This window comes from Hyperoodon ampullatus, assembly GCF_949752795.1.
Source record: "Hyperoodon ampullatus genome assembly, chromosome: 5".
Classification (NCBI taxonomy): domain Eukaryota; kingdom Metazoa; phylum Chordata; class Mammalia; order Artiodactyla; family Ziphiidae; genus Hyperoodon; species Hyperoodon ampullatus.
The window spans coordinates 86313950-86334160 of record NC_136918.1 but is presented as its reverse complement, the minus strand read 5'-3'; the positions used below and the strand labels follow the sequence as shown (position 1 = coordinate 86334160).

The following is a 20211-nucleotide window of genomic DNA, read 5'->3' as shown; positions in this document are numbered from 1 at the left end:
TGATGACGCAATGCTCCCTGATTGGCTCTGCATCGGAGGCGGTGGTTCAGGGAGCCGAGAATTCTGAAAGCTGGACACGTGGTAGCTAACGGTGAGGAGCTTAAGGGGTCTCAAGCCCCAAAAAGTTGGGAGGTTTGCAGGTAAGTGCTCCCTTTCCCTGTTAGTGTGGGAGCTGCTACGCGTAAGGGGAGGCTGCTGCGAGAGAGTCGCGTCGCGTCTAGACGCTTCCTGGTTGTGTTGCGGTAACTGTGATTGTACTCGCGCCATGTCTCTTTCATTTTTCTGGGTCTCCTGGTGGATCCTGGCTTCTGTAAATCCAGATTCTCCCAAATCGTGTGAGCCTCACCGCATCTCAGAGAGAAGTGTCTCCTTTCGACCGGGCTCTGCTTAAAGGTCAAGTTTCCGTGCGCAAGTTTTTTCCAGACTCCCCAGGATGCTTGGGAGGGTTGGACAGATCTCGAATACCTGATCTAAGCGCTTCGCGAGGTCTGGGGCCCCTGGAGACGGCCCATGGAGTGAAGCTAAATCCATCGTTACTGACTGAGCCTAGGTGTTCCCAGGGACAGTCCATGCTGGGATATGTAGGTTCATAAGGCAGGGTAGAGATTTAGACCCTGCTACTTTGTAGTTGTATGACCTTACGCAACTTGTTTAATAACTCTCGGACCCTCGATTTACTCATCTGTAAAATGGGAGCTATAGTACCTAAATCATTAGAGTGTGGTACCCATTAAAAAATCAATGTATGTAGAGAACTCTGCCAGGAAACGTAAACTGAAATAGACTTGAGGTTTGTCAAAAAAAAATCAGGGAAGCTGTGCCCTCAAGACTACTGCAGCAATCACAGGACCTGTTCTGTAACTTGAGTGTTCATCAGAAGGGTGATGGTAGATTAAGTTGTGTTACATCCAAGCTATGCAATATCATGAAGTAGTTATTTTAAAGGGTAAGTTAAATTCTGCGTCTCTTCTTCAGGAAAAATATCCGTTGTGTATTCCTGGGCGAAAAGCAAATTTCAGAGAAGTGCTTATAGTATAGTATATTTGCATTTTTTAAATTAAAAAACACCGTTTCCCATACAAGTATATTTAAATGTTTGTGTGCATAGAAAGGTTGTAGAGGTTGGAGGATGGATAGAGGCAGAGAAGGGAGATGAAGGAAGACAAGAACAGTAATAACAGTATAGAAAAATGGAAAATATGACTGTAACATTATATCATAACATTACAGTTAATATGTAAACATTGCATGTGTTTATGGACAAGGTGGGACTTCTAATAGACTACCAGCCTATTAGAGTACAGCCTCTAAAGGCAGACTTCTATGATTTAAGTGGCTCTGCCACTTCGTAAATGGTCACTTTTTTAGCCTCAGTTTCCTCATCTGTAAAATGCCTGCAATAATAGAATCTGCCTTAGATTGACATGACAGTACATAATAGTGGAGTTAACATGTGAATAACAGGACCTGATACATAGTAAACACCCAATAAATGTTGCTACTGTTGTTATTTCTTTAAATAGGTGAAACTAATTTAACTTTTATTGTGGTTACTGAAATATTTGGACTTACTCCTGCTATCTTATTTTGTATTTTCTATTTTTGATGTGCTTTTTGGTCTCTTTTCCTCTTTTTTTCCCTTAAGTATTAACCAATTTTTCTTGATCCTTCCCTGCCCCTCCCCAGCGGGTTTGGGACTTATCCATTTTCAGTAATCTTTTAATGCTTACTTAAAAATTTTTAACACACACACTTAAAGTTTAACATTATTCATGATCTCTCTCCTCCTCCCAAATAGTGTAAGAATTTTAGAATAGTACCTCTGAATACTTTCCTCCTCATCTTCCGTTACTAGTTTCTAGAATTTTAGAGTCCATCATTTCTATATGTCTTTCTTAGCTCAGTGCACCATATTGTTTAGAAGTCCTTCAGACTTTTTTTGCATGCATATACAGTGTACAGTGTGTGTTTGTGTGTGTATTTATAAATATATATATGCAATTTTTCTTTTGCAAAAAATATGTTCACCTAAGCCTGCTCTTTTCCCTCAGTGTATTGTGGTCATCTTTCCATGACAGTCTGTAGAGAATCCATTAAGAAACATTAAAAAATCCCTTTTTTCCTAAGGGAATGGAAGGAGGGGAGAAATATGTGGCAATGGAGTTATTAAGATACGTACAATGCTGCCACAAGTGCAGGGAATCTTGGTTAGCCCTTGTAAAAGCATAGATCTACTTGTCCTTAAAGTGATTAAGAGTTTTTCCATTAACCATTATTTCCAAATGGCTCTTTTAATGGTTTTTTAAGACTTTACCAGGAAGTGAAAATGTGGATGTTTGTATATTGAGAAAAGCACAACCCCAGAAACCTTAGAAGAGACTCACAAGTGAAAGGGAACAGGGTAATGATATGAAGCCAAATAAAAACCAGTTAATATTTTGGAGACCGTTAGTTTGTTTCTTGAGAACTTTGCTTGGATTAATAGATTATATCACTCCAAAAGCATGTTTTAAAAATATGTACATGAATATGTGTATGTGTGTATATATTATATTTACATTACTCCATAGTAAAAACTTTTTGTGTTCAAGCCCCTAGAAAAAAGGTGCAATTATAAAAACACTAACCACAAATTGATCAGTAATGAGGAAAGGAAAGCTGGGTTCAAAGCTGGACAAAGTTGCATGTTATTTTTTAAATGTTGATTTCCAGCTAAAGTACATTCTCTGATGCTTTCCTCAGATTTTTTAATATTTGCATTCGTCCTCACAATACACAGAATCACCAGTAACAGTTTATCTATTACGATACTTTTCTTTAGACACATTTGTCTACTTTTCCTTGCTAATACTTTTTCCTTTGATGCTGTGTCCATTTACTGTGATTAGGGTAGGACTCTTAAGAAACCCCAAACAGCAGAATGTGAGTACATAGCATCAGAGTCCCAAACTGTGGAGAGAACCAAGTGGGTATTTCTCTCCAGCTGACCCAGTGGAGTCAGTACACTAAGCTAAGGATTTTCAATTTCATCCTTAAAGTTATGGCGATTAAACTTTTGTGCATTGTATCACAGGAGGACCCATCTCTGCGTCTAAGAGCATGGTGGCTGAGGTCCTCTAGAACTACGACGGACCTGTAATGACAGACCTTGGGTTAAGAATGAAGGAAGCTATTTCTTCCATTGAGGAAAGAGTGGGAAGAGGAGATATGCATATACAGACATTGTATTACTCTCACTTCAAAGATGTAATCAAAAGCTCAGGCCTCTTGGCAGAGACCTGGGTTCTAGACTAAGTCTGATTAATCTTGCTTAGCCTCAGATTTGTTATTGTGGAACGGCAGAGGGGATGATGAAGTCCATGAGGAGCTCTCAGTTTGGCATCTCTGGTAGTAATGGTCAGACTTAACTATTTTCAGCATTTCTAAAGTCTGATGGCAATCATACATTACCTGGGATGTTAAACAGAAGTTTACTAAAGCACTGCGGTTTGTTGTTTTTACCTGGAATTCAGTTAACTCGACATGGAAAAGCACATTATCTCATGCTTGTCAGCAGCTTTGATTGTCAATCTTTTATGTTATTTATTAATAAACTGGGAAAATGAAAGGAGGGTTTGATGGGGAGAGATAATAATAAAAATTGGTAGCATTCTAGAATCCTAAACTTCATTTTTCAAACATGCTAGTTTTATCCTATGAAGGCTCTTCCTACTTTTATATGGATTTAATTTAAAAAATACAACTCGTGTGTACATTTAAACTCTTTACAAAACTTAGGCAGCTCAGATGAGACAGAACTTTTGGAGTAAGAGGAGGAACCAGCAAATTCTCTCTAAGCCTTTCTGAAAACACGCAGGACAATGCAGTTTCTTCCATTCTCAGATGTGTGTGAGGGTAGTAAGCGCTAAGTTGTTGCAGTATTAGTAATCTTGGTCCATTAAATTTTCATTAGTTCTTATTTATGTTTCAAAAACCTATTGTTCCATATTTGTCGATTCTAATAGTCAGAATAATAGGGTTGATTCATTAACTTTGAAGTGAATTTCTTACTTTCGTGCTTCCCCCGCTTCAGTTCTCTAGAACTTACTTAGATTGCAAAATACATTCTTTAACTTTGCTACAAATGGCTTCCAAGCTCTGTTAGTTTAAAAGATTTTTATCACTTGAAACCAGAAGGTTATGTGTATTATTTGATAAATCAATAAGGAGTATGAGGGACTTCCCTGGTGGTCCAGTGGTAAAGAATCCACCTTACAATGCAGGGGACGCGGGCTCGATCCCTAGTCAGGGAACTAAGATCCCACAAGACTGTGTACCACAACTACTGAGCTCGCACGCCTCAATGAGAGAGCCTGGGGGATGCCCATGCGCTCTGAACCCCACGAGCCACAACTAGAGAAAACCCGCACGCCACAACTAGAGAGAAGCCCGCGCGCTTCAAGGAAAGATCCCGCATGCCTCAACGAAGATCCCGTGTGCCGCGACTAAGCCCCGATGCGGCCAAAAGTAAATAAAATAAATAAATAATAAATCTTTTTTTTTAAAAAGGAATATGATTGTATAAACTAATGACTCTTCTTTTCTATTCTCTTGTATTTTCTATATTACATTCTCATTAGCCTGTAATTATATTTATTTTTTTGGTATAAACTTTCTTTTATTTTAACAGTTTTAATGTGTAATAGCATGGCTTTAAAAAATAGCTTTTATATTACCCTTTGTTAAAACATAATAACTTTTTTCTCTTAACACTCTCCATTTCTGTGGATTCCAGTGAGACATTTTATCTTTGTGATAACTTGAAATAATGAAGGTAGAGTCACAGAAAATTGACCAGCCTTTCCCCAAATACTTATACTATTTTTTATAATTCATGTTTAACATGAAATCACTTATTGAACCATACGGAAAGTAGTTATTCTTATTTCTAAAATTCAAAAGACTGTTAACTATTTTATTTCAATATAGAAATTTATAACTCCCAAAAAAGTAATATTTGCATTCCTGAATATTTTTTAACTAATGATAAATAATGCTTATTTATTTGGTAACATCTTAAACAATGGTTGACTTTCAGCGTGTGGTTTAGTATAATGCTTAAGAGGATAGGATCTAAGGTTGGAACCTCTCAGAGAGCTGTATTAATTTATCTATTAGTAAAACTGGGCCTAGCCTAACTGGCAAAAATTCCAGAGGGTATGGTATCAATACTTGCTGCAGAGACGCTGGTATTTCAAAATGCTGGATATCCAGTGACATTTTGCAAATGATCTGCCACGGCTGGTCACTGAGTTTTACAGGGCATTTAAAGAAGTGGGGCCCAGGATTTGCTTCACTGAATAATAATTAATTAACACAGTCCAACAAAGTAATTGACCATGTTTTCTGATTTTTTTCCCTGTGTATCTTTGGAATTTAGAAAGTATATCTTTTTTGTTAATCAAATATTTTTCCTTCCCAATTATAAGAATAATGCAACGTTGCTTATGAATTGCATGGATGCCCACACAGTTTCTTACCTCTGTTTGGCCACTGTATAAGAACAAAGTTGGAGAATAATCCCACCTCTCTGACATAACATCTGTTTATCTTTTGATGTATGTTCTTCCATATATTTTAATAAACAGCAGAATGCTGTTTTGGAATCTGTTTTCTTCATTTAATTACATATTAGGGAAAATTGCTATGTTGCCTAGTATTCTCTCAAATTAGAGAAAGAAAAAAAATGGATCAAATCAGTAATCAGTATTTCCTAAGCAGAATGACCTTTCTCTATACACATTTTCATGGCTGAGAGCAATCCTCGGCTTCACAGTGCTCTTTCCATGATTAGTCTTTACTTCTCTCCTTCTGTTTGTTTGGTTTCCATCAGCTCAGACAAAATTTCCGTGACTGAATTTAAATGTGGTTGGTGTCATCATATTGTGCTGGGACTTTGGGGAAAGCGTCTTATTCTCTCTGTGTCTTTTCCCATTCCCCTATTCCTGATATCTAAAAAAATCCTAGACTGGAAGTAATAACAAACATGCTATCATTTTTTTTTTTTTTTGTAGTTTGCTTGGAAACATGTTTAGCTTTTAGATGTCATGGAACTCCTTCTGAATGTAATGTACTTTTCTTATCAGGACCTAGAGGAAGCCCTTAGGATGAAGCTAAGTCTTACCAAGGTGGTTAATGGCTGTCGCCTAGGAAAAATAAAAAACCTAGGCAAAACAGGGGACTGCACCATGGACATTCCAGGCTGCCTTCTGTACACCAAGACTGGCTGTGCCCCACACCTGACCCATCACACACTGCATAAAATCCACGGGGTTCCTGCCATGGCTCAGCTTACACTGTCATCACTGTAAGTATGAGACCTGATCATTCACATGTCAACCCTGGCAGCAGCTTGGTTACCTTAATAAGGTGTGGTAAAGAGAAAGACTTTTTTGCTTACGTGCAAAATTTGTAGGTTTTTTAGAATGAAATCAGAAGAGAGATATCAAATATTATACATCATCTGGCCCTAATCTGGAATCATGGGCCAGACCTACATGATAGAGCTGCTTCACTTTTCCATACCTCCCTCATTGCCACTGCTCCCAGGGGTGACAGGGCCTGGAATGCTCTATGAGGGCTAAACTTGGAACCTAGGGGCTGTCTTCACTCACCAGCCTCAGAGTTTTCTCTGTCTCTGCACATGTTCTACTCTAAGGAAACAACTAATGGAGTGAGATCATTTTGTGTAATGTACACACTGACCTCATCCCTAATTGAAGAATCTGCTATAAGATCAAATAACTCTGTAAGACTGTGTTAATAACAGTGATTTTAAAGGGACAAGGGAAAGAAGAAAATCTAGATATTCTGAGGCGGTTGTTCTTTGCCAATTTCTCCTCTCACAGAACCACTTGCAAATTGAAGAGCTTTGCTCTGGCTAATGAACCCAACCTAATGAGTGGGGACTCTTGAATAATGGTGTACTTGGTTGTTTGAGACTACATTTACTGTCACGTAGCTTGTTTGGGTGAGAAGAGGGCTTCAGTTGTTGCATAGAGTATCTGTAGAATAATTCATTATTATGTTACATAGTTTTCTGTTTTGCTTACAGGGCAGAATATCATGAAGTCTTGGCAGAATATAAGGAAGGAGTTGGAAAGTTTATAGGTAAAAATTAATCAAGTTATTTGTGTGTGCCTTGTGGTGTATTAATTTGGAGGTTGGAGATGCTGTTTATTCTTTGATCCTTCATTCATACATTTATTTATTCATTAATTTAATAAGCATTTAATGAGTAAGAACCAGGAACCCCTTTGAACTGGGGATTCAAAGATGAGTGGGCAACAATTGCTGCCCTCATGAAACTCAGAGCCTAGTTGGGATAAAGATAAACAGGTAATTCTAGTAGAGTGTGGTGACTACATTTGCAGAATGAGGTGTAGATGCATGTATCATGAGAGCCCAGAGGAAGGAACACATAACCTGCTGTTGGGTCCATGTGGAAGGAGGTCAGAATAAAGGAAGGATTCTTGACAAAGAAGATGAGGGGGCGCCTTAGCTGGGTCAAGGAGGAGTAGGAGTTAGCCAGGTCAGGAGGTGGGTGCGGTGGTGGTGGTAGACAGGTGTGAGCAGACACTCCAGGCAAAGAGCAAAGACCTAGAGGTGAAGGACTGCATGGAACACACCTAAGATCCAAAGCAGGCTTGTCATGTTTGCACCTAAAACATAAGGCAGAGGATGAAGAGTTTATATTCAGCTATATTCTGATATGTTAATATTATCTTCTGTTCCAGAAATAGGATTTTGAATGCTGATCTATGTGTCCATTTATTTATAGGAAAAGCTTAGCAGGGACAGCCAGAGAACCAATTCTTCTGTAGACCATTTTCTCTTGAAGCTTTTTCCCAATATCTAGGACTCACTTAAATGAATGAAAATCCTGCTTCCATTGGTTGTTCAGTCCTCTGCTTCTGAGGGAAACTGCCTGATGACTTGGTTGTCACAAGGGCCTGTGTTTCAGGAGAGGAATTTATATAATATCGTTTTCCTTGATCTGAGACCAATTTTAATAACCAGCTTTAAAGTATACAAGCATATAATTAAGTGAAAATAGCAAATATAAGCTTTCTAGAGATAATTGTAATAATCGAAATTATAGACAATAAGGTGGAGAACTGCAGAGATTTTTGTTTGCTTTATATTTTTGGTCTTTTTTCAGCAAAATTCTATTTTTTTTCTTATGAAAATGCAGCATATGAAATTTAAGTACATATGGCTTAGTAAACTTTTTTTGGATTTTTTTTTAAAGAAACTATCTTTTTGATTAAAGAACCTAAGAAACTGGCATCTTGAGTAAATGAAACTTATTGAAAATGAGATCCATTTGCAATGTCCTACAGCTTTTCTATAATTCTGCCCCTAGGGACCCATGGTGTGGGCTGGATTTATTATTAATAAGATTACCTATTGACTGTATAATTTCATCTTTCCAGTAGCTAGTTCCCCTTGGATAGTGCCTAGAATGACCATACTTGATATTAAATTCTGCAAAGCAAATCAAGTAGGGTCAACATTATCATTAAACACTTTCATTGTATCATACTTCAGGTTATACCTTTCCTTTGTAGCAACTTGCTATGTCTTTAGACGTGAACCTTTACATTTAATTCTTCTTTTAGATTAGTACATTTCAAAGTAATCTTCTCATTCATGTTGACAGGCCTCCTACAATTCTGAGATACTGTAATCTGTCATCTGTACTGCTTTATCCAGCAGTACACATTATGAAGCTGCTCTCTGTTACAACACAGTGTAATTGTTGATGTAAGTGCTCTCAAGGGTTCTTTTTTATGTTTATACAGGCATGCCAGAATCACTCTTGTACTGCTCCCTGCATGATCCAGTCAGCCCTTGCCCAGCTGGTTATGTAACAAATAAGGTATGTTCTCAGAAGGTCCTCCAAGGCTGAAGGTTTTTCTCAGGAAGTCAGCCTATGGGATCTCTCAGCTGCAAGGATCCCACTGCTTGGGATGCTGAATCATTCCAGACCCCTTTATGCCTTCTCTTTATTTCTACGACTACAGTGGGATGGTGTGGTTTATAGGAGTTAGAGTGGGGCAGCCCGAGGATGAGGTTAAGGTAAGGACTGTATCCTCAGCTTTTTCATTGTTGCCAAAAATTTGGGAGTAGAGAAAGGTCAAGTACATGCCAAAAAAAGAAATTGCTATGATGGTAGAAAACAATAGTCTTTTGATACCATGCTTTATTTGAAGTTTTAACAACCTCAGGAATAGTGGGGAAAGTTGCTGATGAGTGTTATCACATGTATAACTATATATAGTAGAATCTCAGTATAATACTGCTTTTTAGAACAGAATTTGAAAAAGCTAGAGATTTTAGCTGGTGAAAAACAGTATTCAAAGGACTTCCTTAAAAGTTTTAACCTGAGATATGGCCCCATTGCATTGTCCCTGAGGACAGCATTCTACAAAAGCTTTAGTATATATTGCCACTTTACAAACAGTTACTTTTCCTGCACCCACTTTATTGATATCAACAATATCTATTAATCTTACCTAAAATGACTATTTTAAATTTGTCTTCTGTTTTACACTTCTTTTTATTTTGTAATTTGAATTCAAAAGAAAATATTTTGACTTCGGTTGTCTATTCCATTTATAAGGGAGAAAGGATTCATTTAAACAGTGTTCTTATGCCAGAATAAAAAGATTATATGTGGCCCCACATTTATGTCCATCTCTTCAAAGAAGAGAGATGCTGTAGGGAAAGGAGTAACCAAAGGTACATATAGAGATTCTTGTGTACTATGGGGTTTATGTCTTTGCACATATTTCTGTATCTAACTTAGTCTAGTAAACACTTTTTAAACATTAACAATGTGTGAGGCCCCAGACTGTGCGCTTGGGGCACAACCATGAATTTGGATACTCTAGTCAGACGTATATACAATGGTGTGATAAGGGCTGTCTTTTCTTTTTCTTTCTTTTTTTCTTTGTTTGTTTATTTATGGCTGTGTTGGGTCTTCGTTGCTGCTCATGGGCTTTCTCTAGTTGCTCATGGGCTTTCTCTAGTTGCAGCGAGTGTGGCCTACTCTTCGTTGTGGTGCATGGGCTTCTCGTTGCAGTGGCTTCTCTTGTTGCAGAGCACAGGCTCTAGGCATGTGGGCTTCAGTAGTTGTGGTGCACGGGCTCAGTAGTTGTGGCTTGCGGGCTCTAGAACGCAGGCTCAGTAGTTGTGGCGCACGGGCTTAGTTGTTCTGCGGCATGTGGGATCTTCCCGGACCAGGCATCAAACCCGTGTCGCCTGCATTGGCAGGTGGATTCTTAACCACTGCGCCACCAGGGAAGCCCCAGGGCTATCTTTTCTGTGAAAGAAAGAAATACAAATTGTTGAAAGAGCTTATAAGAGTGAGCAATTGATTATGCCTAGTAACGTTTGGGGAACACAGTAGAGTAGATGCTATTTGAACTCTTAGGTCTTGAATAGTATTTTACCAGGCAGAGAAGTAGGGGAAGGCCATTTCAGTCAAAAGGAACAATGTGATCAAGGACAGAAGAATTAAAGTCTGTGGTGTATTCAGGAACAGCAGGGGGTGGCGGAGAACGGAAGACTGGGCTTCTGGAAAAGTAATTATAGAATTCTGAGCGCTAACTCAGAAGTTGGCTTGTGTGGCCGTTGAAAGACTTTATCGGAGTCCCTCTGAGCTATCAGGTCCTTAGAGAATTTGGAATCTAGTATAGGAAACCTCTTTACCCACTGTGTCTAGGATATTGAATTGCCACCATCTCTCCATCTGTAAAGAAGCATTGAGTTCAGGATTGCTTTGATCATTTTATTATTTTCTTTTTCTTTGCATGTTACTCTTCTGAATCCCTCATCGTCTTGTCCTGTGGCAGTCAGTGTCTGTGTGGGGTGTTGGAGGACGAGTGGAAATGACTGCCTCCAAGTTCATGGCAATTCAGCAGGCCCTTCAGCCAGACTGGTTCCAGTGCCTTTCAGATGGAGAGGCAACTTGTGATGAAGCCACTTCCATAAAGAGAGCCAGAAAGTCTGTTGACCGATCACTTCTATTCCTGGATAATTGTCTGAAGCTACAGGAAGAGTCAGAGGTAAAGCTGTGCCACTCACCACTCCTTTCTCTTAGAAACTCTCGCTCATTTACCTTCCAAGATACCACCCTTTCTTCTCCTTCTGCTTCTCTGCTCCTCATTTCTTGGTCTCTTACTCTCACCTGATTTTTTTTTTTTTTTTTTTTTTGCGGTACGCGGGCCTCTCACTGTTGTGGCCTCTCCCGTTGCGGATCACAGGCTCTGGACGTGCAGGCTCAGTGGCCATGGCTCACGGGCCCAGCCGCTCCGCGGCATGTGGGATCTTCCCGGACCGGGGCACGAACACGTGTCCCCTGCATCGGCAGGTGGACTCTCAACCACTGCGTCACCAGGGAAGCCCAAGCCTTTACTCTATTGATGGATGTTTAGCATGTTTCCAGTTTTTCATTATTCTAAACATCTTTCGCAAATAAACCTTGGTGCATATGAATGAATATATTTGTAGGAGATATTCTTAGAAGTGGAATGTTAGGATATATAAAGATAAAAGCATTGACGTTTTGATAAGTGTTAATCTACTTGCCCTCCCAAGAGGCTGAACTAATTTTTATTCTCTCTAGTTATCAGGGTATATAAGTGCCATTTCTCTAACACTTTTACCTCTGCTATGTTGCTCTCTGTCTTGTAACTTTTTTGTCGGTGTGATGGGCAAAAATGGTATTGAATTATTTCCAGTTTTCATTTCCTTACTTGTGAGGTTTAGTAAGCTCTCTGGATATGTACGGGGCATTCACATTTGTTTTTCTGAAGTTCATAGTCACATATCTGCCTAGATTTCTATGGGGTTGTCATTTCCTTAGAGGATTTGTTGGAGCTTTACCTATGCTGTAGACATTTATCTGTTCCTCCAAAGAATAAGTTCCCCTTTGTCTTTGTTGATAGTATATTTCACTAGGGAATTTTTAATGTTTTTGTACTCAAATATGTCTGCCTTTTCCTGTAAGCTTTAGCTTGCTTTGAAAGGCCTTCCTTATCTCAAGACTATAAAAATATTCAACCTATTCTTCTAATACTTGTATAACTATATTTTTTATGTTTAGATCTTAGGGCCGTCTGGAATTTATTTTTGAGGATGGTGTACAGTAGTAATTTTTGTTTTATCTTTTTCCAAATGGACAGTCAGTTGTCCCATCCGAACAGTTTTGCAGTTCCTAAAGTTATTTCTAACTAAGAGATTTAGAAGTAACCTAAGGTAGACCAGGATAACCATTTATAGAAATTAAAACTGTTGCTTTTGTTCTTTTCCTCTTATACCTGCTTGGTGTGTGCTTAATTTAATCTAAGCTAAAGCCTGATTAACTATGTTGATTGCCTCAGCTTCTTTTCAGTCTTTTCTTCCCTTTTTGAGTGGCTTTCAAATTGTGTTCTTTGGAGCCCTAAGGGTTCTCAGGAAGGCGGTAAGGCTCATTTAAACAGAGGTCTCCACTACTGGAAACAGTTAAAAGCGTTCAATCCTTTCTTACCTTAGGTCCTCCGGAAAAGTGTGATCATTGGAGTGATTGAAGGTGGAGATGTGATGGAGGAGAGGCTGAGGTCAGCACGAGAGACAGCCAAGCGGCCTGTAGGTGGCTTCCTTCTGGATGGCTTTCAAGGGGCTCCACCAACCCTGGAGACTAGACTGCACTTGCTGTCATCAGTCACTGCGGAGCTACCGGAGCACAAACCGAGGCTAGTGTTCCGTTAGGGTGCAGGCCGAGCCTGGTGGGCTGCAGAGCAGGGGTGCTGCCGAATGTGCGGTATGCAGTCTGTGCGTGGGTGTGTCTTTTGATGTTTTGATTACGTTCTTTCTGGGCTGAGTCTGCTGAGGCGGACTGTGGAGGAAGTTTCCATCAAGGCTGTCTTGCCTTTGATTTCAGAATGTAGACCAGAGGACACTGCCATGTGAATTAGTTTATTTTTTTTAATTTTTATTTATTTTTATTTATTTGCAGTATGCGGGCTTCTCACTGCTGTGGCCTCTCCCGTTGCGGAGCACAGGCTCCAGACGCGCAGGCTCAGTGGCCATGGCTCACGGGCCCAGCCGCTCCGCGGCATGTGGGATCCTCCCGGACCGGGGCACGAACCCGTGTCCCCTGCATCAGCAGGCGGACTCTCAACCACTGCGCCACCAGGGAAACCCTGAATTAGTTTATTTGATCCTCATTATAAGCGAGGGCAAGTGTTATACTGGTTCCCCTCATTCTTGTGCCAGTTGTAAATATTGTTCTTTATTCACTATAACCTGGTGCCTGGGGACAGACATAAAGTCATGTGGAACTCTGGCCTTAAGCAAGTAAAGTTGAGGACAGACCTGGGATGCCTAGTGCAATGAAGATGGGTTCTGTCAATAAGGTCCTTTAAGAAGTTCTTAGATTGGAGACAGGTAGTGAGTGGTATTATTTTTTTAAATCAAGGGCACTGGCAACCCTAGTGGGGTTGGTTCTTTCCATCAGTCACAGGATTCATTATGTGCTGGAGAGAAGAGTGATCTGCAGCATTCAAAGCTAAAAATCCCCAAGTTTCTGAGTATAGCCAGTGTCTTATTGGACTATCCAAATATTTTATTTTTTCCTTTTTAAAAAACTGTAGTCTTTTATCCCAGTTGATATGAATATTCATGCTTTTTTCCTACAGATACATTAAGAGGTTTGATTATGGGGTGCTGCTTTATACCCCTTGGGCTGCTGGATATGTGTATGTAATTTTACTACTTTTAAAAAAATCCAGGTATAGCTTGCAGTTAAGTATATGAATTTTATGTATACCCTGGTGAATTTTTATTCGTATATATGCTTGTGTAAACACCAGCCAGCGCAAGATATTGCCATCACCCCAGCCAGCATTCCCCCCCCAACCCCACCGCCCCACCAGCCCCAGTTTTATCCTAGCTCTCTGTGTTCATTGCTTTCCCTCCTGTGCTTATTTCATTCTGGTGCAGATGATAATTCAGCACTAGTATTTCTAGTCATTTTCTGGACTTCTTTTGAGTTAAGTGCTCACAGATGTCTGTTACTGGATTTGAAAGCTGGGATTGTTTTTCTTTCTATAAGTGTGTAGAAATGCCAGCTTCAGTTGGAGAGGAGTTCTAAAACATGACATTACTTGAAGGAAACTGTAGTCAGAAAAACCAGCATATATTTAAGGGTTCTGGTTGTTTAATATTACATAAGCCTTTTTTTGGACTTCTTTTAGAAATCAGGGAGTCTGTAAGCTTTTCTGTGCCAGTTTGTAAAAGGGACTATGAGTAGAAAAACAAACATAAAAAATAGCAGCCAGCCAGCCAGCCCTAGTCTAGTGCATTTCCCCATCTTGTTTTAGTGGCAAAACTTGGTTGAATGTTATTAACACTCTCAGAATTCATTACCCATTGCCTCTGGAAATACCATCTCATTCTACCATGCAGACATTTTATTAATGGAGAAAATATAAAGAAGCATAAAGAAAGCTGACTAGTTTCTTAAAGCCTGTGGGCAGAGTTGAAATTCCGAGAGCAAGAATTGCTTCATAAATGAACCTATGAAGAATACAGTAGATAAAAACGTCTTTCTTGAAGCAATTATGAAAAAGAATTATAAGCAAAATACAGTTAAAACATGGAAGAGTATTTGAAGGGGAAATAAAGCACACAGCTTTGCACTAAAAATGTCTTATGTAGTGGATAGGAAGACTACAAAGTTCAGTCTGAGACTACGGAGGTTATTTCAGAAGGGATGAGAAGGGAAGGAAAACTAACCTTTGTTAAGCTTCTCTTTGGGGCAGAAACTACACTTTGTGCTTTTGCGAATATATCATTAGTCCTTACAACCAGTCTATGAGGTATGTATTCTTGCTCTTGTTTTTAAAATGAGAAAACTAAAACTCAGAAAGGTTAAGAAACCTTCCCAAAGTAACACAGCAAGTAAATAAATGGCAGAGTTGGGATTCTGGTCCAGGTCTCTCTGCCTCGAAAGCTCTATGTTCTTTCCATACACCTCCTTATCTACTGCCTGCCACGCTAACCATGATTTTTATTATTATTACTGTTAATGCCCTCTGGAAAGACTCTCTGATTTCATTCCTGGCATTGTTCTTATGTCACTGTTCATATTATTTTCACAGGCTGATCTGCGGTGTTAGCCAGCCAGATGAGGTGCTCGAGTTTATTGAAAGAGGAGTGGACTTATTTGAGAGTTTTTTCCCTTATCAAGCAACAGAGCGGGGATGTGCCCTCACTTTCAGCTTTGATTGCCAGCCGATTCCTGAAGAGACATGTAGGTCTTTTGAAGTTAATCTCTGTGTTACCCTTAAATTCTCTCTATTTCCTATCAATTTTTGCCTTGAGTTACAAGCCAGAAATATGTGCATACTATAAAGCCAGGCTTTTATAAAACTATGTCTTTGTTTCTTATCTGTATGCCCTGGCATGTTGGCACACAAAACCAGGCACTTGATACTATACACAGAGCTCATCAATATTAGGAAGTGATTTTGTAGTGAGCAGAACCAAGAAAAACAAAACCTCTTCTATTAACAACCTGAAAAAAGAACATTCAGAGTGAATAGTGATGAAAATCTAAGAAAAGAAAACCTTTGAACTGCTTGGTAAAAGTTAATTTGTTTTTTCACAAAAGAGTTCTTGTCTGCTTTTTGCAAACCCCAATGCTATTAATATACAGGGTGTCTCATCCCCTCTGATCCTAGTGTTACTTTTGCTTTTTTGGTTTTTTATACATACTGAGATGTGAAAGCTGTTTTCCTCTGCTAATGGTGCTTTGAAGCACTGCCATTTTCTTTTAGTGTTTGGTTATTCAGAAGTCAAGAAAATCAGTTTCAGATTCTAACATTTAACTGGCAGTAGAAAAGGAACCAGGATACAGACTTTGGGTTGGGGTCCCTTGAAGTGTCTCCACAGTGTTTCAGGAGAATGTTGTGTGCCTGGCCTTCCGTCTGGCCTTCAGAGTGTGCTTTCCTTTCTCTCCTCCTGCTCTCTGTTGAACTCTTGCTCTATCATCACCAACCTTAAATTTGAGTAGGGCCAGAGACTTCTTTAAGAGTTCATTTTATTCCCCACAAGTGATGAAAATTTCATTCAGAATGTTACACTCCTATAAAGCAACTTAAAAGTTAATCTAAATGGAATTAGTTCTAGAAACAAAATCAAGTTGATCAAATTCTTATATAGAGGAGGTCAATTTTACTATCTTTTAGACAGACTAGAATGTAATGTATATGGATAGGCACACCATAAACACTTTATACATGTTCATGACTTCATTTACAAGTGAAATTATCTCTGCCAGGACATAGGTGACTGATAGTCATTCTGTACCGTGAATATGCAAAACTCTACAAAGAACCTGATATTGAATTCTCTGTAACAAACACGTTCCTTTTGGGCCAGAGAAAGCCAGATTTCTTTATGATTGGGAAAACTGAGTTTGAACTTTTTTTTTTTTTTTTTTTTTTTTTTTTTTTTTTTTTGTGGTATGCGGGCCTCTCACTGTTGTGGCCTCTCCCGTTGCGGAGCACAGGCTCCGGACGCGCAGGCTCAGCGGCCATGGCTCACGGGCCCAGCCGCTCCGCGGCATGTGGGATCCTCCCAGACCGGGGCACGAACCCGTGTCCCCTGCATCGGCAGGCGGACTCTCAACCACTGCGCCACCAGGAAAGCCCCAGTTTGAACATTTTTATGCAAGTATTATGAATCACATTTGTGTGCGTATGTGTGTATAGTAAATTGAGGCTTTTTGCCAATTACAAAGTGAAAATTCCAAAGGAATAAGTTGCATAATGTAGGCAGCAATTCCCCCTAGTAACACTAGTTACCATGCAAAGAGCCAGCTGCTCTGAAGAGAGGCAAGTAGATAAGTATTCCTGGTGTTTCTCTTGCAATTCCAGGAATGTTCTTTCTTAAAGCAAAGAGTTCAAGGGAACAACTCAAGTCCCCATTTAATTATAAGATATATACTTGTAACTACTATTCACTTAGACATAGTTGAATCTCCAAGTTTTGATTCTATAGATAATAGGTCATTGATCATCTTGTTACATATTGCTTTGTTTTTCTTGTGCTGTTTCCTTCGGATAAATTCTGAGGAGTGGAATTACAGGGTCAAAGGCATGAAATAGTAACTAAAATAAAATTCTCCCAATGGCCACTCTTTATCTGATCTTCTTTCAAGACTTTTTGTTGGTTTGTCCTTTAGTATTGCAACAAAATGGGACACAGGAAGAAGTAAAAGATGTGGATCAAACAAAGAAAAGTAAAACAACTAGCTGCAACCAAGAAATGACATCATTTGAAATTAATCTGAAGGAAAAAAAGTAAGGAATTTTTTTTTAAGTATGGATTTTGATTTCTGACTTTTTAATTTCAGTCTGTTTTGAAAGTTTATATAACTGTTCCCTTTTCAGTTCATGACTTCAAAAAATATTTATAGTTGGATATTGTTTGGGCCTTCTCAAAGTCAGTGCCAGCAGTACTCTTTTTTTCTGCAGATGAATTTGTGTACTTTGTCTTGTCAGAAAACTGAGTCTAGATAACTGTTGTTTTAGAAGAGCTGTCAGAAAAATTAGACCAGATCCATTGTTTGGTGTTCTTTACTCCTTATGATTACTTTAAATAATAACAGTGTAAAATAAGGATTTCAAGATAAAATATTACAACAAAATTTTTAAATTTTAAGGAATTTAAGCCATCTTGGTTATATACAGACTATAAGTCTTAAATAAAATATTTGCCTCTGTAAAGACTGAACTAAGATATCTTATAACTTTGTATTTGGCCAAAAGTGGAAATAAAATAATCAGTGGACCAGTGAGTGGTTTTTCTGTGAACTTGGTATACTCACTTTAATGCTGGGGTGTTTTTGGTCTTACGTAAAGGGACATTTTAGGGACTCAGACTTATTTATGTCTATCTAGTAACAGTACAGACTTGAAAATTTATGAAAGAATATGAAATTCCTAGTTCTTATTTCTATAGTGATTTCTTGATTATAGGTCTGTAATGGTGACCTTTATCACATTTGACTTCTTGAAAAATAGCCAAGGAGATTCATTTCCATTTTTAAAAAGCTAGGGTAGTATAAATGGTTACCACTAAAATGCACTTTACATTATAGATATAATTGGAAACTGATATTTTTATCATCAGCACTAGAAGCTTTGGAGATTCAGCGTTCAGATTGCAGCCTTGCTTGTGACTGTGTGAGCTTGGTCAAGTCATTTAACTTCTTTTTAATAGCTGATAGAAGGTAGCACGTATATAGTGCTTAGCATGTACCTAGCAGTGTCCTTTACTATATTAACTTATTTAATTCTTGGAACAACTCTATTAGGTAGGCACTGTTACTACCTTATTACATTTCAGATAAGAAAACAAAGACACAGGGAGAGGTTAAGTGACTTTCCCAAGTAAGTTGTGAGCCAGGAACCAACCCCAGGCATTGTAGCTCCATAGCCCTCCCTCTTAAACCCCTTGGCAGTCTTCACTGGTAAAGTGACAAGAAAAATGACTATCTCCATGGGTGGTTGCAGAGATTAAATGAGACAGTATATATAAAAGTTTTTTGTAAACTGCAAAAAGCTATGCAAGTAAAAGGTCATATCATCTCTTCTAATATTAGCTCTGGTGGTGAGTGGGAGAAAAGTGTCATTCATCAGAACAGTGTCTCCTGACATCTTTGTGTGCCTTTACAGTGTGACTAACCCTGCTCAGCATGGGGGAGCGAGCACGTGACTCTTCTGCTGCTCCTTGGTAAGCCTCAGTCTAGGAGGTTGTATCCATCTGAGGAAGACTCCTGAGTCTCCTGGCCCACTGTACTCTCTGTTAACTTTTGACCCCATTGCCATCTTAAGCAGGTGCCTGGCACTACGTTTGCCAGTTGTGTTACTGACTGTTGGTTACGTGCCAGCAGAATAGGTTAGTCTAGGTTGTCGAGGCCTTGTTTTCCTCACTTTCCAGAATATTGTTGTAGCTTCCTTTCTCAGGTACCAGGAGGACTTTGATCCACTCGTGAGAGGGTGTCCCTGTTACTGCTGTAAGAATCACACTCGTGCGTACATCCACCATCTGCTGGTGACCAACGAGCTGTTGGCTGGCGTCCTGCTTATGATGCACAACTTTGAACACTACTTTGGATTTTTCCAGGCCATCCGGGAAGCACTAAAAAGTGACCGACTGGCACAGTTGAAAGAGCTCATCCACAGGCAAGCATCTTGAGACCTGGTACGCATAACCTGACTCTTCACATTGAGCCTGCACCACGGTTGTAATGTGGGAAGAAGACAGCAGGAAGTGATCTTCACTTTAATCACTTATATTTGAGAATGAAGTCTACTCAAATAAGGAACATCTGTACTGTACTCTGCCCACCTGAGGCTAAAGAGACTTCTTATGACTGAAATGACCTAGAATGACCTAGATTGATCAGAAAGAATTGAAACCTGACCTTGAATATTTCTGCGCTAACTCTTTTAGTCAACAGAGATTCGTTTAGTCAAAGATAAAAGCTTTAGATGTGAAGGGACAGCCTTGAAGTGGGGATGATGAGAATCTGAGGGTTCCCTGAGTTGGATTGGAGCTTGAAGGGAGTTGACTGGTCATGAGTGACCTCTGTGGACACATGCCTGTTGACCAAGAAGGAATTTGTCTGATTCAAGAGTTTTCTTCCTTTTAATCCTTATATTCTCAGGGGTCTCTTTTGGACACTTGTGCCTTCCAGGCTGTCCTGGCAGTGCAATCAACCAGAAATGACTCTTGTGATTTAACCAGGCTCACATCTCCACGGAATGTGGAGCTCACACATTGCTCCAATGACCAGTTGGCCCAGGGCACACTCTTTGTTTGACCATATGGTCTTTCTGTGACTTGTCTCACTAGAGTCAGCGCAGTTGCTTATTAGGAGCTGAAAGTTTGCCTAGCTGCTTTCATCTGGTCGTACAGATCCACTGTGGTTTGCCTTTTAAGCTCATTAAGAGTCGAACCACATAATAACTGGAGCTACATCACCTGGGGAGATTCAGTCACCATGTGTTCACTTGGACAGAGCCCTGGCCTGCCAGTTAGAGGATTGGGTTTCAGTTCTACTCAACTATGACACTTGGGCAAATCACTTAACCTCTCCATGCCTGTTTCCTC

At 39.5% G+C, this 20211-nt stretch overlaps 1 protein-coding gene across 1 annotated transcript; it reads left to right on the top strand.

Annotated features, from left to right (window-relative positions):
• Positions 1 to 6128: 6128 nt before the first annotated feature.
• QTRT2 (queuine tRNA-ribosyltransferase accessory subunit 2) lies at positions 6129 to 19293 on the top strand (the record flags this gene model as incomplete). The annotated part of the gene is made up of 8 exons (XM_079704707.1): positions 6129 to 6346; positions 7094 to 7149; positions 8844 to 8920; positions 10899 to 11111; positions 12580 to 12779; positions 15189 to 15340; positions 17276 to 17393; positions 19062 to 19293. Exons 1-8 carry the CDS (start codon positions 6147 to 6149, stop codon positions 19291 to 19293), a joined length of 1248 nt encoding a protein of 415 aa, XP_079560833.1. The 5' UTR covers positions 6129 to 6146.
• Between the last annotated feature and the right edge of the window lie 918 nt (positions 19294 to 20211).